Source organism: Mytilus californianus, unplaced genomic scaffold, assembly GCF_021869535.1.
Source record: "Mytilus californianus isolate M0D057914Y unplaced genomic scaffold, xbMytCali1.0.p SCAF_8, whole genome shotgun sequence".
NCBI lineage: Eukaryota > Metazoa > Mollusca > Bivalvia > Mytilida > Mytilidae > Mytilus > Mytilus californianus.
The window spans coordinates 27,018,304-27,036,170 of NW_026262734.1; the positions used below are offsets into that span (position 1 = coordinate 27,018,304).

Genomic DNA, 17,867 nt, shown 5'->3' on the forward strand with positions numbered 1-17,867 from the left:
CGGGGGATCACATCATTAGTGTACGACGGATTTACTCTCCGTATTGACAGAACACATAAGTGACGGGATATTTCATGGCGATGCACCGTATATAATTGCAAAGGTATTTCACCAGATTCCCTTTTTCCTCCATTTCTTTGGGCATCATTACCGTCAGCAGAATCCAGGCGTACTACAAAGTCCCGGAATCATTCCATGCTCACAACAATGAGCAATTTTATCCAGAACATCAATGTAATTTTATGTTTTGTGTTTTCTTAAAGCATTGGGCTTCCAATATTAAGCTCGTTACGACATGTATATAAAATCAGTACTTTTAATCTTTCGATTTGCTATGTTTTTACATTTTTATCTCTATATATTTTCAGGACTAAGTGCTTGTGCATAAAATAACAGACTTATCCTGCTTGAAAATAATAGTTAAATAAATATAATCTAGCTGTATTTACCCGAGTTTACCTGTAAAAAAAATGCGCACAAATGTAATCAAAACCTGCGCGCAATCGTGATGATTTTTGAGCGCAAATGTAATGCACCGACCTTAGCCTTTTTTTGCATTTTTTGGTCCTCGATGCTCTTGAACTTCTTATTAGATTTGGCCTTACAACTATATTGATTCGAGCGTCACTGATGAATCTTGTGTAGACGAACCGCGCAGCTGGCGTACACAATTAGAATATAATAGATAGATAGATATAAGAAGATGTGGTATGAGTGCCAATGAGACAACTCTCCATCCAAGTCAAAATTTATAAAAGTAAACCATTATAGGTCACAGTACGGTCTTCAACACGGAGCCTTGGCTCATACCGAACCGTAAGCTATAAAGGGCCCCAAAAATTACTAGTGTAAAACCATTCAAACGGGAAAACCCAACGGTCTAATCTATATAAAAAACGAGAAACGAGAAACACTTATGAACCACATCAACAAACGACAACTACTGAACATCAGATTCCTGACTTAGGACAGGTGCAAACAAATGCTAACTTTATTTACAAGTAGCACCCGTATGGGTCAAGCGTAAACACAACATATAATTAACTGTTCAGAATGTATACAGCGGGAAAGAATTACAAGATAAGCCTGGTATCTTTGATGAGTTTTCAATGTTGGGTTTCAATGTGAGATATTACAAAAACATCAAAACTGCCCTTTCACGTTGTCTATTAAGATTTCGCTTAACTTTTTATCATTAAACAATGCTTTACCTAAAAAACAGTCGTAGAAATGCATTTCTGAATCTTTTGTAGACAAAATGCACTTCTGACGAAGACGACTATAAGCCTCGTGTCTTTGATGAGTTCATTTTTATAGAATTTACTTTTCTCAGAGACATAACTCAAAACAAGATGTTGTAAGCAAAATTGATCAGCGCTGATTTTCGAACTCGTCAGAGACGTTACTGGTATACACTTTCAATATTTCATAAAAATTCTAAAAGAAATGTAGGCTTGAGGGCGCTTACAATGCAATCTTCTATATAACAAATATTTCCAAGGAGCATAACTTTTTAAAAAAACAGTTAATTGGCCCTGATATTTAATATATTAAAACTGTAATTTTGTACCCCTTCCGACGAATGATGACACATTGTTTGTTTAGTATTTTTTCCTCTTCATCTTTTATTTTTTGTAATTACATTAACGGTACCAATTTTACTGCATCAGATGTGCAATTAGACAATAAGGTCTTTTCAGTCCCGATTCTGGCCAAAATATTTGAAAGTCCAAAACCTAGTACAAACATTGAAGAACTGATAAAAACAAAAAGGACAAAAAGTAAATACAAACCTTGTCCTGGACATAAGTTTTTGAACTTTTGACTTTTACAAAAAAAATATAAACTTGAGTTTAAGCATTACGTCGCATCAAATAAAGCAGTTTGTCCGGTATTATCATGATTTATACGTTACTTGATCTTTGACATCAATGTCAAAATGAAGGCACTAAGGTGCCAACTCAAGACATTGTGTCGTCTACTTTATGACAAAAATCAGCAAAGACCCATCAAAACAACATCTGATACACAAATTTAATAATACTTTTAGATATTTGGATGATATTTTGGCTCTCAATAATGACGACTTCAGTATGTATACTAAAGAAATTTATCCTGTTGAACTTACTTTAAATAAAGCTAATACTAACAATGACCACTGCCCTTTCCTCGATCTTGATATCTATATCATTAACGGAAAGCTTAATACTAAAATATATGATAAAAGAGATGATTTTTCATTTCCTATCGTTAATTATCCATTTTTAGATGGTGACGTTCCCTTGTCACCATCTTACGGTGTTTATATATCTCAACTTGTACGATTCGCTCGTGTATGTAACAATGTTTTAGATTTTAACGAGAGAAATTTATGTATTACTGAAAAATTATTACACCAGGGTTTTCGATATCACAAACTAGTCAAAACATTTACTAAATTTTATCATCGGTATAAGGACATCATTCGTAAATATAGCTCAACATGCAGACTTCTTATACGTTCAGGTATTTCACATCCAATTTTTTATGGAAATATTCTTTATAAAGCACAAAAATGTCAGTATTCACCTCTGAAGCTAACAAAACCTTTAAATAGACTTATTAAGAAGGGATATAGTTACGATACTGTTGTCAGGTCATTAAAGATTGCATATTTTGGCGTTAATATTGATTCACTTATAGGGTCTTTGCATCGGCACTAAACACATTTATTTAAAAACCAGTTGTTGGCATGACACGGGTTATGTTCTTCTCATATATGTTATGATGGTATGATACTAAACCCCTAACGGGAAGGATTGTGCCTGATATTCATATGATGAAGACATAATCTTTCAATCAGTTTAATTGAAGTCTGGAGCTGGCATGTCAGTTAACTGCTAGTAGTCTGTTGTTATTTATGTATTATTGTCATTTTGTTAATTTTCTTTGGTTACATCTTCTGACATCAGACTCGGACTTCTCTTGAACTGAATTTTAATGTGCGTATTGTTATGCGTTTACTTTTCTACATTGGCTAGAGGTATAGGGGGAGGGTTGAGATCTCATAAACATGTTTAACCCCGCCGCATTTTTGCGCCTGTCCCAAGTCAGGAGCCTCTAGCCTTTGTTAGTCTTGTATTATTTTTAATTTTAGTTTCTTGTGTACAATTTGGAGTTTAGTATGGCGTTCATTATCACTGAACTAGTATATATATTTGTGGGGCCAGCTGAAGGACGCCTCCGGGTGCGGGAATTTCTCGCTGCATTGAAGATCTGTTGGTGACCTTCTGCTGTTGTCTGTTCTATGGTAGGGTTGTTGTCTCTTTGGCACATTCCCCATTTCCATTCTCAATTTTACCATTTAAGATTCAATCATACCTTGAAATATGATTTCAACGTCAAGGCAAATAATAGATTTTAGGGAACTTAAATGTGTCCCTCCGAAACACCGACATATGCTTGCATGACAAGGCAAGACCTTTTAAGTACACATAAAGTGTTAAGCAATGTGGGTCAGGCTTCGCCCCTCATATAAAACAGGTGCGGAATCAATCTAATTAAAATATAGAACTCGGATGCAGTATAACGAAATCCGAGTTCTATATTTTAATTAGATTGGTGCGGAATATACCAAAAGGACATTATTCGAAGATAAACTGACAACGCCAAGGCAAAAAAGACAAACAACAGTCTAAAAAATAGAAAACTAAAGAGAGAGCAACACGAACTCATATAATTGTTGAATATCTCAAAAATGGTTCAGATCTACACCATAAACAATATATATTCTTAATTTTTCATGATATAAAATTTCTAGTGCAGCATAGACTTTGTCCATGGGGAATTGCCCGCCTGCTATTTTGAAAACTATCATAAACCTCACTACCTAACCCCATTTACCCGTTATTCTTTATTGGAATACCAAGACTTTTTCAATACGTCTAGAAGTTTGCATTGAATGTAATGCCGCGCCAATACACTCAAAAATAATTGCTAAATATATATAAAAAAAATGGTTCCGTTTCCTGTTCTAAACCATTTCTTCTATTGTTTAAACATCTTTATAACTGATTAAGCCCCCCAGATGTTTTTAAATGTCATGACACGATCTTTCTAGTGCTCCACATATTGCGTTCAGGTGAAATCATGCCATAAAGGCATATCAAATCATAAACATAAGATAGTAAGGGTATCATGTTTCCTGTCCGTTCGTCAGTTAGTCTGTCCACCGTTCTTCCATCGGTATTAGGTTACGGTTTTGTTTAGTAGTAGTAGTTTACTGTTTACAAAACTTAGAATATTCGAAACACGAAGGATTTTCTATCCCATGAATAGAATACCTTAGTCGTATTTGGCAATTTTGGGTCCTCAATGCTCTTCAACTTCATACTTTATTTGGCCTTTTAAACATTTTTGATTTGAGCGTCACCGATGAGTCTTTTGTAGACGAAACGTTTATGATGAGTTTATTTACTATAAACTTATTCTGGTACTCCGACGAAATGCGTTTGCTCTTTCTTATATATATCTTCATAAAGAAGATGATGTTCATTCAAGTGCGTTAAGATAATACCTCCTGTGTGCAATGATAAAAACAAGAAACAAACATCATGATTTTGTCCTCATTTTATTTTGTACATTTTGATCAGGAATTATTTCTTAATTCAATTTATCGCTTAATGAAAAATAAAAGTATAAAAGGGGACAATGCTGCATTCAATCTTATTAAAATACAGATCTTGTGTCCAACTTTGCTTGCAAGGATCTGAAAACGCGGGCCGTTATACTTTCTGTTTTGAAGACCTTTCGGGATCCTCTGGTTTTGTCGGATTAATATACACCTTCAAACATTTGAAGGCTAAACATTCATTGTCTGATGTAATAATTACCAGAACAAAATATAGAACGGATTGTTGTCAGATCCTTTTAATCAAAGCATGAACACAGGATCTGTATTCTAATAAGATTGTGCTGAATTTATAAAGATCATAAGCATCGATACAATGGGAACATTAGATTACAAATGATAATATAAAACAATGATGCATAGTGTCTATGTCAATAGTTTTGTTCATATAAAGGGACTTGAATTGCGATTAAATTCATCATGACGAAAATGCTGACATCTGTAATTCTAATAATATAGGTAAAACTATTAGCACTATAACGGTAAACAATATACAAGAAAATATATGACAATATTATCTGACATCTGTCATTGTCACCATATGACACAACTACAACACAATAACAGCACCAATCTTGTTAAAGCTCAGCTTAGTGATCAATCTGAAAGTAAATGTTCAAACTGTTACTTTACAAGAGCGTTGTGATTGGATATTAGGATAGATTATAAACAATATAAAAGGAGTTGATTCACTAACCCATAATTTTGGCCAAAAAAATCCGATTTTTTTTATACTGCGATAATGTTGTGAAAACTTGATGAAAACGTGTGTTAAAATGTCCAATTATTTCAGTTGAGTCATTAGTGATGTATTTGTGACGTCATAAATGTAGATGACTTTCATTAAACCATGATTTTTAGCATAAATTGTCAAAATTAGTTTTGGCTCCCACCCCTCCCCCACACATATTATTGCTGAAATATTCTTTAAATACCATATTCTTTACTTTTCAACAAAAAAGGAGTGACGCCACATATGAAATCCAGAAATAAGGTGATAAAGGTGACAATTTCAGGAAAAAGTAACTAAAATGAAATCTTTTCCTATTTCAGGCTTATGTATTTATAATATATGTAGTAGACATACATTTTTTTTTATCATACTTTCAAAAAAAAAATACATTGAGGTATACATACACTTTAGATTTACTCAAACAACTAAAGTTTGAAAAATTCACCTTTAAAGGGGCGTTAATTTCTCTAATCCTTTAGAAATTCGTTCAAATAACCAAGGAAGATTTTAATTGCGTGTATTGGGTCCAAATAACTAACCAACTAGCAAGTGATTAAAAAAAGGGAATCTGAAACGCTCAAATTCAAAGGTTGTTTTTCCTTATCCTATAGATTTTTCTTACATTTTTACATACCAGGTATCCTACATTTTTTTCTTTTTATAATTTTGAAAGCTTACATATATAGATATTTATAGTCTTGTCATTCAAAACCCATTTTCTGCGTGAGGTTTTCCTTCCATTGGTTCAAACATATCTTGAAATCCATCGTTGTGATAGACAGTTGAGTACAATTCAGTACCTGTAAAATGAAAATAATTAAAATAAGAAATTGAAATGGAAAATAATTAATCAAAAGTACGAAATTGCGATGGTATATCACAATGATGTCGTATTATAAATCGATTAAGTAAACTGACAAAAACTAAAACAACTGCAAAAACAAATCAAATGACTGTCATAGTCTTAACCTATCGCATTCCCATTCCAGTCGAAGTGATTGGTAAACCCACAACTTATTAAGTTTGTGTACTCAAATGTATGAAAATGAGCATAACGCATATTTAGTTCTTTGTCCAAATCGATCATCCATAGTTGTAGAGATTTTGGTTATTATGACCTGTTAACTGTTAATACGTGTTTAGGTACTTTGAGTTCACTTATCGATTCACAGAAGTCTCCAAACCGTAGAATGCTCTTCAAGTAAGGATTATCATATTTGTCTTAATATTTTTCTTTATGCGTCTTTAACTTTTAAAATGTTTTACACACATTGTGGACAATAAATTCATGTGGCAATTTGTAGAGATGATCAGATCTATAATGTTTAATTTATTTTTGGAGGGTGTGTGTTGTGGTCAAATGTTTTGTCCGTTTCGATTTCGTTTCATATGCTTACCACTATTTAAAAAATGTGATCGTATGATGGTTTGGTGACATACATGGAATTGTAACTGCAAAGCATCCAATCCCTATGAATATTTGTTCAAGCATGTTTTAAGTTTGGTGTTGTGACTTGATTTGTCACCTTTACGATGAAGTGGGCAAGGGGCATTAGCTGTAAATCTCATGTTCACCGATTTGACTCAAATTCTCATATTTGATTTAAAACGAACTAAAACGTACATCTTAAAAAAGTCTAAAATAAATAATAAACAATACATGGACTCGATAGCATTTCATGTGTATTCTAGTTTAGACGCCATCTATTTAACCATCGAGATGACCTCCGAAGACTGCCGACGGTCATATAACCCGAAATAAACAAATATGAATATAAATAGAAAGCGAGCACGTGCATTTGAATTTTTTAGGTCTGTTTGATTTCATATTATAGGTTGAAAAATATATTTATCATCGTTTTTAACTGTAAATAAATGAATTTTTGTGGATCGAATCAGTCAACCAAATTCTTTACCCTTGTTTCACTTTCAATGTTGCCTTTTTTTCTTTTAATAGCTGAACACATCTAGCAAATGAGTAACCCATTTCTAACTGAGGGGTTAATTGAAGGTCATATGAATACGGATTCAATGAGGTTAAATTATTGACTTGCAAGTCAATACTACATCTGCGATGTTTTTGAGCTTATTTTGACAAATTTGGGCAAAACTGACTGCTTATAACGAAATTTTATTTCAAAATTGCGCTTTTTGAAACAAAAAATAATCGTATTTCACATTTTGTCTAAATAGTAGCTAATGCCCCTTTAATTGATAACAATTTTCAAAGTATATTATTATATCTGTATTTTCACGTCTAGCTTTAATAAATTCTTCTTTGTCTTTACGATGAAGTGTTAACTAAAAAAAATTTCAACTTATATAATTATAATACCCTGATCCATATGAGCATATGTATCATCTTCAATCTCATTTTCTTTTTCGTCTGCTCTTTTGAATTTACACAAAAGCAACAATTTCCTGATAGGCAGGCAAATCAACAAAGCTGTAGCATTAAAAAGGTTGCCTAATGCTACTGCAGGGTCTCTGTATTCTGGTCCTGCATTGGTGGATACTATCATCCATACTAAGAAACATCCAGCAGTACTGATACATCCAACACAAATCCATCGAGATTCGTAATAGTTACTCTTGCTGTCCCAGGCCATTCCAGAAAAAATAGCAGTCAACAGCACCAAGAACATAACAAATAGCATTGATAAAGCCAGTGAATAATCGTACTTATCGACTGGATCACACCACCACCAATCGTGAAGTTCGGTTTCACTGAGAAGGCTTGCAGTTGGGTGAACTAATATCAACCATTCTACTGGAATTATTATTTGAACACATACGAGACCTATTGCAATAGCAAACAAAGATGATGCACTCGTTAGTCCAGAGTATTTCCGGACGCTGTATTCAATATTAATAAAACGCCAATTATCGACTGACTTTACCAACAGTGCTGCATAGACAATGGCATATACAACGCCCATGAGGAATCGTCTTATACCACATGTTAAGTTAGATGCTTTTAAGAAGAAGGCAAAATTAACTGCATATATGCAGAGGATTCCGAAAATCATCATGAATCCTAAAACGGTTGTTCCTCCGCGAACTGGATACGCACAAAGAAAAAAACAAAATATAAACAGTCCAATGAATAATCCTACACACGTTGGGACACATACAGCAATGGCCCAGATTGGCCAGGTATAATGTTTTGCAGTTTTTTCTAATTGAATATATTTATACCAGTAATAATTCCGCGGTCCTTCAGCATTTTTCTCTACTATACTTGTTTGCTGTACAGCTGACGGTTGCTTGGTTACAATATCCATACACTTGCAATCGTTTTCTACAGGACATTGTGACATGAATGAACCCGGTTTGTATGTCAGTATAGGTGAGAAGGAACCGGTATTTTCCCCAGTGGTAGAACCAACCTACAATTGAAAAATAAAAGAAGGAAATTGATGTAGAACAACATACAGTTATGTTTCCTTTATCCAAAGATGAACAAATTTCAGGTATTTAATCTGAATACAGGAAGCAACATTTCAGTGTGAAAATGGTCTCCATGGACTACTTGATTGGGAAAATACAAAATAACTGCACACACCTCAGAGCTGTTTTACACTTCACATGTTACGTTTAGACCTTCAAAGAAAAGCAAAAGTTTACACCTCATTGAATGTTCATGACGGTCTATAGCAAAGGTTTAAAAGAATTTTTGCTAACGGTCGATAACTTTAAAGAACACATATGTGGGACAATATTAACAAAAAAAATATCATAACATATCAAATCCCAATGTGAAATAAGCATTCATAGCAAACATTCAGCTAACCACAAGGTACATCAAAATATTTGTTAGATAACTTGACAATGTGTTCTTCAATTTGTGGGATATAACCATGTTGGGCATTAAAACAAATCTGTCGAGAAATTCTACTCTCTCAATAGTTGCTTCGTAAATAAAAATCAATTACACAATACTACCAACTATGTAGAATTATTGACCTTTTGCATAATTTGCACAGACTGTATAACAATTGCGATAAGCATACAGACCAAAACCCCCAAAAAAGTGAAGTGCACAAAAAAAAGTCATTGATGATTTTGTCTATTCTGTTTGGACCCTTTTATGTCTTCAAGCGTTTTATACTTGTTTGTTCACTCCTACTCCAATGATTAGACAATACGCAAATGTAGACTTTAGCGGTTTACATTGAAGGTGAGGCTTATACAAAATATATATAGAATTGAAGTATTACCCATCGCAAGCCATAAAACTTATATCTGTATTTACATATGAGTGTATTTTGGTAAATGGTGTATTTAAAATGGAGGAGTAGCAGTTAAGATATTTTAATTTGGTCAATCCCGTTTCCAAATGCAAATTTCTCACTTATTCTATTTAGAATGTATTATAAAATATGTATCATACCTTTTTGTACATATGCAATCCATTTTCGACGACATAATTATAAATATCGTAGCCAACATCCCAATACCTGTCCTCATTAAAGTTCAGATCAAATCCAGGTTCATCCGTCCATCCGGACCACTTTGTCTCCAAGAGTCTCTTGAATAAGTATTCTTTATTACTGTTATCGTAAAAACAATCTTTGAAGTTTGTTTTAGTTGCACATCTAGTATCTTTGGTACTCTGAATAGCATTCGCGATAGAATAAGTTGCCGCTATTGTTGTATAAATGATATAATGGTTCATTTGTAATTTTTCGTCAGTTATCTGTTCTGACAAATCACACACCTTGTATTGGGAATAGACGACAGATGCCCTTGGAAGTTGGCATTGATGAACTTGTTGGTAAAATTCCTCAAACCAATCATCTGGTATATTATCTCGGTAATTGTATCTAAGAGTTTTTAAATAATTGTTAAAACCTGTCACCATTGTATTTCGCATAGCTACTGTTATCGATCCTTTAACATCATCAACCAAATTGGAGTCTAAAGTATTTGTCCCCCAAGTTTCTGTTCCTATCCATAAATACTGATTTATGATTCCAAGCTCCTTAGCTGCTTTTAGGATTTGCTCTGGATTCATAGCGATCAAAATAACAACATTTGCACCAGTTTCTGTTGATAGCTGACTAAGTGCATTCTTGATATCATCACTTGAACCTTGAACTGGGACAGGGAGTGATACTGTAATACAAATGCCGTTTTTACCAGCTTGAGATTTGAAGTTCTCATAGCCTGACTTCCCATATACTTCTTTAGAATAAATGACCGTAACATAAGTCCAATTGTTGTATTGTAAAACGTCTGCAATAGCCTGCGTCTCTTGGAAATCGGATGATATTGTGCGTGCTACATACGGGTATGTATACTTGTCATTTAAAACACTCGAGGTGGAAAATGCACCAACAAGAGGGATCTTTAATGGTGCAAGAATTCGATTGGCAGCAATAACGTTTGCAGTCGATGTTGTTATTACGCCACCTATTGTAGAGTTATTTATAACGCTATCAAAGGTTGTTTTAGAATTGCATAGACCTCCTGATGATAAAATACTATACAAATCTCGGTCAATTCTTAGTGTATTCGAGCAAGTATCTAAAACGAGACTGCGTATATTGAATGGTCTTGGAGCTAAATTTTTCAAAGTGTATGAAGTTGCCAATGCCCGATAAAAACTCCCCAGATATAAATTTCCACACTTGTAGGCATCAAATCCTTTTAAAGATACTGGAAAAAATGCGACAATTGTAGCTGGATTAGTTTGACTTGATCGTTGAAGCATGAAGCGTGATTTTGTTGTTATAAATCCGGGACATTCGGTGCAAGATTCTGGTCGACCACAGCTTCCATCCCATGAAGGCTTGTAATTTTTCAAGGTTAATTTTTTTGAGTTAGAAAATGTGCCAACCTGAAATACAAAGAAGTGCAATCACAAACAACATTACCAGTAGGCACACTTACGGGAATTATAGATCTGAAAACAACCGTTGCCGATTCAGATGACATTTTCTAAAATTCTATCACTGAAAAGTTATGGCATTTTCCTCAGTTATTTTAAATGCATGATTTAATTTCCATGCGAATTAATAAACTTTGTCTTTCAATTTTGTATGTGAAGGTAGCCAATGAATACTCAATATGTTTTGGTACAGGTTGTTAAGAAATAAACGACAGTGGGAAAAAAATCTACTAATACGTACGTTTTTGGTTCTGCCTATTATGCATAACGGCACAGCGAAATCCATGTATACATAGTTATAATGATGGCTTTGAAATTTAAACTGCAGGTAGTATACATGGTAAAGTGATGTATCAACAATAAAAAGCTGGTGTAAGGTCAAGCAAAAGGCAAATATCAGAACGGCTAAATCTTCTAGACTAAGTGCAACTAAAAAGATTAAATTAAAAATGCAAACAAAATACTTGTTATATAAATTCAATCATGCAAAACCATGCACACTACTCTAACACATGCACACGATTCTTACACATGCACACGATTCTTGCACATGTACATCTAAAAAGGATTAACCTTGTACTTACAGTTTTGGTATTTCCATATGCTTCACTACTACCTAGTAGTTCGAAACTTATTCATGTTCTCGCTAACTTTGTCAAGTTTATTCGATTAGTTAGAATCGACGATCACACGTTTTTATGAATTTAATATAATAAATTTGTTTAAAAGAAAGGCGAAAGATACCAAAGGGACATTCAAACTCATAAGTCAAAAATAAACTGACAACGCCATGGCAAAAAAAAAGAAACGGACCAAAAGACAACCAACACTATACAAAACGCAACATAGAAAAACTAAAGACTGAGCAACACGAAACCCTTCAAAACTGTTGGTGATCGCAGGTGCTCTTAAAGATGCTTTTAAAAGTATAATTAACATTATTTTGATTTCTATTCTGAAAATATAATTATAAAGATATAAGTATATTAGAATGGAAATACGTTTCTCTGATGATTACAAATCTGGGAAAGATGACTACTGTAGTATTCTTCTGTTAACCTTGCACTATTTTACTTTTTATAACTTTGTATTGTCTAATGATGCAAACAATATTACTGCAACATGTGCAACAATAAAAACAAATATTCAACTTAATATACATTTCAATATTTATTTAGACTTGGAAAGTTTTACATCAGACATTCCATGTTTGCCATTATATATAAAACTGCTTTGCTATTTATTTTATATTATACTTTTTTGTAGATTTGTCTTGCTTCGATCTTAAATTTTCAGGTTTTCATAAAATGATGTATGTGCCCTTTCCTCTTTTTATGTTTTGTCATGCTGTTGCACATCTTTCTACCATCTATTACTTTTATCTTATTTTTTTTCAGAGTTGTTTTTTTTGCCAAACTATGTCAAACTTAAAGCTACAACGTTTTAGTAAAAATGGAATTACAACTACATTACGACAAACTTTAGAAAGTGGATATTTGACAAACGGACACAAATGTTGAATCCTACAGAAAGTGTATTACAATTTTTTAATCAATAATCACTATGGGACTTGTGGAAGAATGAAACGTTTTATATGCTTTTATTGATTCAAACGTTGTTAAGGACATGTTGACATGAAATAATTCTAAGAAATAGAACTTTTTTTATGATGTCAAAGGAAACCTTTCAGTTGTCAACATCATGCGATCTTAATGCACAATCAAAAGCATGATTTAGTAGTAAGATTTAAATCTTACCAGTATTCATATTAAAATTTCAATGAGGAGCTCACTTCAGTTAAGTATGAAAGAAAGGCGGAATATACCAAAGAAATATTCAAACTCACAAGTCGAATACAAACTTACAACGGCAATGCAAAAAACGACCAAAAGACAAATATTCTACAAAATACTGGGGTGATCTAAAATGCTCCGAAAGGGTAATCAGATCTTGCTCCACACACATTTTTACAAGAACAAGAACCAAACGAATACATAAGGCATCACAAACTTGTAGACGACTTTGTATTGTTAACATCTCAATTTGTAATATGATGCATAAGCGAGACATCTGATCACATCAAAACAATACAAAAATCAATTTTATTGTATAAAATATATCACAATTGATTATCTTACATCAAACAGACATACAATAGTAATATTTAAATCATATAAAATACAATAGTATAAAAAAAAACAATACGATTTAATCTAGCATAATACCATAGCACTAGAATCTCAATATGGATTTCAAACAATTAGCCGTTTCAGAATCTAATGCATTCTGGGTATTTTCAAAAACGTACACCAAAACGTTGTGATTGGTTAAAAATATTGTAACTTTATTTTTATTTTGAGGTTCAAAAAATGAAATTACACATAGTCCTTTAGATTTTAAAACGGCGAATTTAATATCATCAAACTAAAACAAGAATATAAAATATGATTTGTCTTATTAAAAAAATGGTTGATTTTGGAGTCATTGAATGGATTTCATATTTTGATTGCTTAATATGCGTTTTTCTTTTGATGCATATCACTTTGTAATCTTTTCCCGTCATAATATGTGGGAAAATGGCAAGTATATATAATGTTTGCATGTATAAAACACTCAGTGAGACAGTATCATTATACCAAACAAACACATTAATTAAGAATTTAGGTACAAACTCAATACAGAACTCAAGAAACATCAATGAACACTAAAAGCAAATATAGTCTAAGACCAATAAAACGACATGATAGTCTTAAACATGAACAATTCAAAATAGATTTATAATCATCTATTGAGGTATTCCAAAATCTAAGCAGATATGAGATTCAAGTATTTTATAAACACATTTAGATTTCAGATTCTTGTTTTCATTACATGTCGGAATATGTGAATAAGAATTTGTTATGAGAATAAAATGAAAACCTTACTACGAAACAATTATTTATACCTTGATTATTATACACTAACAAGTCACTCTAGCGACTTGTTGTAAACATTTTTAGTAGAGTACACCACAGATCATGGTTAACGTCCAAAAAGCCGTCCAAGTAGATTTTGATCATAACTCTTTAATTTATTAAATAGTAATGTCAATGTTTAACTAGCGACTGAACATAATGAATTAAGAATGTAAAATAAAGCTTCTTTGTAACTCTTGTTATGGACAGACTTCTCAATTTTTCGAAATCTGAACGCAAACATAGCATTAATGGTCAGATCTTTGCTTTATTAATGGACACTTCTGAGAGCAGCAAATGCATAGCATCACTTCAACTGAAAACAGAAAATAAGTAAAATCAGTTCATCATTCATATACAACAAAAATCTTAAAATAGAAGCGGGGAGTGAATAGATAACCATTTTTAATCAAAATGTTTCACAAGACGTTATTGATACGTAGCTTTGGAAGGGAGCATTAATTTCATATTAGTATTGCTTATTTGTTGTACTTTTTTTTCGTTGTACCGATTTTTAATCTATGATTTTTTTTTATTCTAAATAACTATAAAATGTATTAAAATTTGGACCTTCGACATGAAAATTCGCAATTCCTGACAATTAAGTTCGTAAATGAACACAATGATCACACATCGCAACGATCGGGATTCGAACTCACAACATAAGACTTGACAGGATAGATGAACTACTTATACCAATCGGGCGTTGAGGCCACATAATGAGATCAAGACAGTCCCCTGCAACTTCCAGAAAGAAAGAGAGAGAAGATAAAGGTAAAAAAAAAATGAAAATTGAAAATCATAGTAACAGGGAGACGATTATATATGAAAGCAATAGCGATGTGTAATATTTACCTGTAATTCAGAAACCAATGTCTGATCCTGGTTTTCGTTCATCTGGTTGAAACATGTCATTTTCATACCCAGCATTAGAGTATAACTGTGAATAAGTATCGCCTACTAAAATTTAAAAATGTCAGATTGAATCACTGTTGACAATTTCATGAATATTTAAAACTATTTGGAACATAAACTGTAATTATTCCTAACAACCGATACTACATATCATGTGAGTTTTAAGAACCAAGATACACTAAAAAAACATCTTAAAGATGATTCATTTTTTTTGCGATCAAAAATATCATAAATTGGGTAGTAATTACTCGTACGGCGATCTATAGTTGCTAACATATATGTCATTTGGTCTCTGAGGAAAGTTGTCTTATTGGCAATCATACCGCATATCCTTATTTTATTTATTTTTTTAATTCAAGAATATCACCAATCAGGTACATTATTTTTTTTCACTCCAGAATATCATAAATTGAGTAATTATTTACGGTATAATTTCCTATTAGCTTATCACCGTCAAGCTGCTGAACAATTATAAAGTCATTCTGTTCAGTATTTATTTCAGAAAAGTGTGACGAAAACATTTGTTCACATTCAAAATGTCGACAAATTCAAAGTATCGGCAATCAGGAAGTGGGTGTTGTACTGATCAAATATCCGCTCACACTTTATAGCTCATAATCGTCAAGCTGATGATTAAATATGAAGTCATTTTGTTTAGTACTTCTAGATAAATGTGTGACGAAAAATTTCATTTAACATATTGAAATATTTCAAGGATCGGCTAACATGTGGGTCTTACAGATCCGAAAAATGCTCACACGTTAAAACTCATGTGTGTCAAGCAGATGACTAAGTATAATTTTCTGTTTTTGGACACTGAAGAAAACAATTTGCTCTATATGCTATAAAGGCCCTATTTCAGCCATTTTTTTAGTAAAAGCAACATAATTTTGAATAGTTTATGACAATCATCAACATCATGGGTACCACTAGTAAAGCAAAAACTGCTTACCCTCTGGAGGACCGAGTTACTCCCCGTTGTGTTTGTGTATTGCTTAGTCTTTTGGTTTTCTATGCAGTATTTTGTGGACTATTTTTTATTTGTTAAGTCTTTTTTTTCTTTTATTGTCTGTCTTTCTTCGACTTATGATATTTTGAATTCCCTCATGGAATATCTCCCCTTTTTAATTTCTCCTGAAAATCAATTACATGTCCTGTGGAGCAGCCTACGTGAAATAGATATTTAGTTTGTTTATACCATAACAGAATGTTTATTTTTATAATTAAATTGAATTCCTACCTCTATCATCCGTTTCCTCCTTCATACTTTCTTTTTCTTCCTCCCGTTGAAATTGAAACAGAAGCACTAACTTTCTAATTGGCAAGCATATTAAAAGTGCTGTTGCATTAAAGAAATTTGCCATGGCTACAGTTGCATCTCTGTATGGCGGGCCAGCATTTGTAGAGACAACCATCCAAACAAGAAAACAGCCGGCCGTGCAAATACACGACACAAAGATCCATCTGGATTCAAAATAGTTACTTTCACTGTCCCATGCAAGAGCAGCAAATACGGCAGTAAGAATGACGATAAATATTACTAATATCATAGACATGATCAAGGCAATATCGTATCTGTCTACTGGATCACACCACATCCAATCATTAATCATACTGTCCGACTGACGACTGGCAGACGGGTGTTCTAATATCAGCCATTCTATTGGAATAATGAGTTGTATGCAAACGATTCCAAGAGCACTCATAAAGAGGGAGCATGTACTAGTAAGACCGTTATATTTTCGAGGGCTGTACTCGGCGTTAATAAAACGCCAGTTGTCAATGGCTTTAACCAAAAGTGCAGCAAATACAATTGAATATACAACGCCCATCATAAAACGTCTCACTCCACACGTGGCAGTAGATGCTGGTAAAAAGAATGCAAAGTTTATTGCATAGATTCCTAAAATTCCAATAAGCATCATGAATCCAAGTACTGTCGTGCCGCCCCTTACCGGATATGCAACCAAGAAATATGCAAAGACGAAAATGCCAATAAGTAACCCAACACAGGTAGGCACAGCTGTGGCAATTGCCCAAATTGGCCATGTATAATGCAGAGTATATTCCACGGTACCATATTCAGTTTCAGTTTTATCATAATACAAATAGTTACGCGGTTCCATTTCCTTTGTCCGGTTCGAAGTCTGTGCTTGTGGCTGGATATTAAAAATTGAAGTATCGCAATTACAAAATCCGCCAACTGGACATTGAGAAGTAAAGCTGTCGGATTTAAAGCTGTCGTAAGAGGACATCGAAACTGCATTGTCACCTAAAACAGTACCAACCTACAAAAAAATAAAGAAAGGTCAAACTTACATTTCTTTTATTTAATGGACTAAACTTCCAGGCAATTTAAAAAAAAATTAATAAGCCCAACGTGACATGTGGAAAGGAGAAAACTATCAATTTGTCAACATAAGACACAATTTGATGTAACAGTTAAGCACACTTAAGGGAAAACTCAAGCACTAACCAAGTATTTTATCTTTCTTGATTTACCTTCATCAGGAACGCTCAAAATAATGAAAATTGAGAATGCTTAAGTACTTAAAAACGCAGTAGATTGATAAATAAAAGGGAACAAACTATTGGAAAAATAAGAGATACCAAAGGGACATTTAAACAAACAAGTCGAAAGTTAAAATGACAACGCCAAGGCACAAAACGAACCCCACCAAAATCCTGGGATGATCTCAGGTG

General features: G+C 33.2%; 1 protein-coding gene across 2 annotated transcripts in view; it reads right to left on the reverse strand.

The window, feature by feature from the left end:
- Positions 1-4,592: 4,592 nt before the first annotated feature.
- LOC127711239 (uncharacterized) overlaps positions 4,593-17,867 on the reverse strand; it is a 38,760-nt gene continuing 25,485 nt past the window's right edge. Inside the window, exons 13-16 of one of the 2 annotated variants that reach the window (XM_052217229.1) lie at positions 9,796-11,244; positions 7,738-8,791; positions 6,081-6,202; positions 4,593-5,271 (exon numbers count right to left, since the gene is read on the reverse strand). In XM_052217229.1, the coding sequence (XP_052073189.1) occupies positions 6,108-6,202; positions 7,738-8,791; positions 9,796-11,244 (2,598 nt within the window). In that variant the 3' untranslated portion in view covers positions 4,593-5,271; positions 6,081-6,107. Of the gene's footprint in view, positions 5,272-6,080; positions 6,203-7,737; positions 8,792-9,795; positions 11,245-13,385; positions 14,566-15,104; positions 15,210-16,404; positions 17,453-17,867 lie in introns of those variants that run through there. The other variant, XM_052217228.1, reaches the window with a different exon arrangement.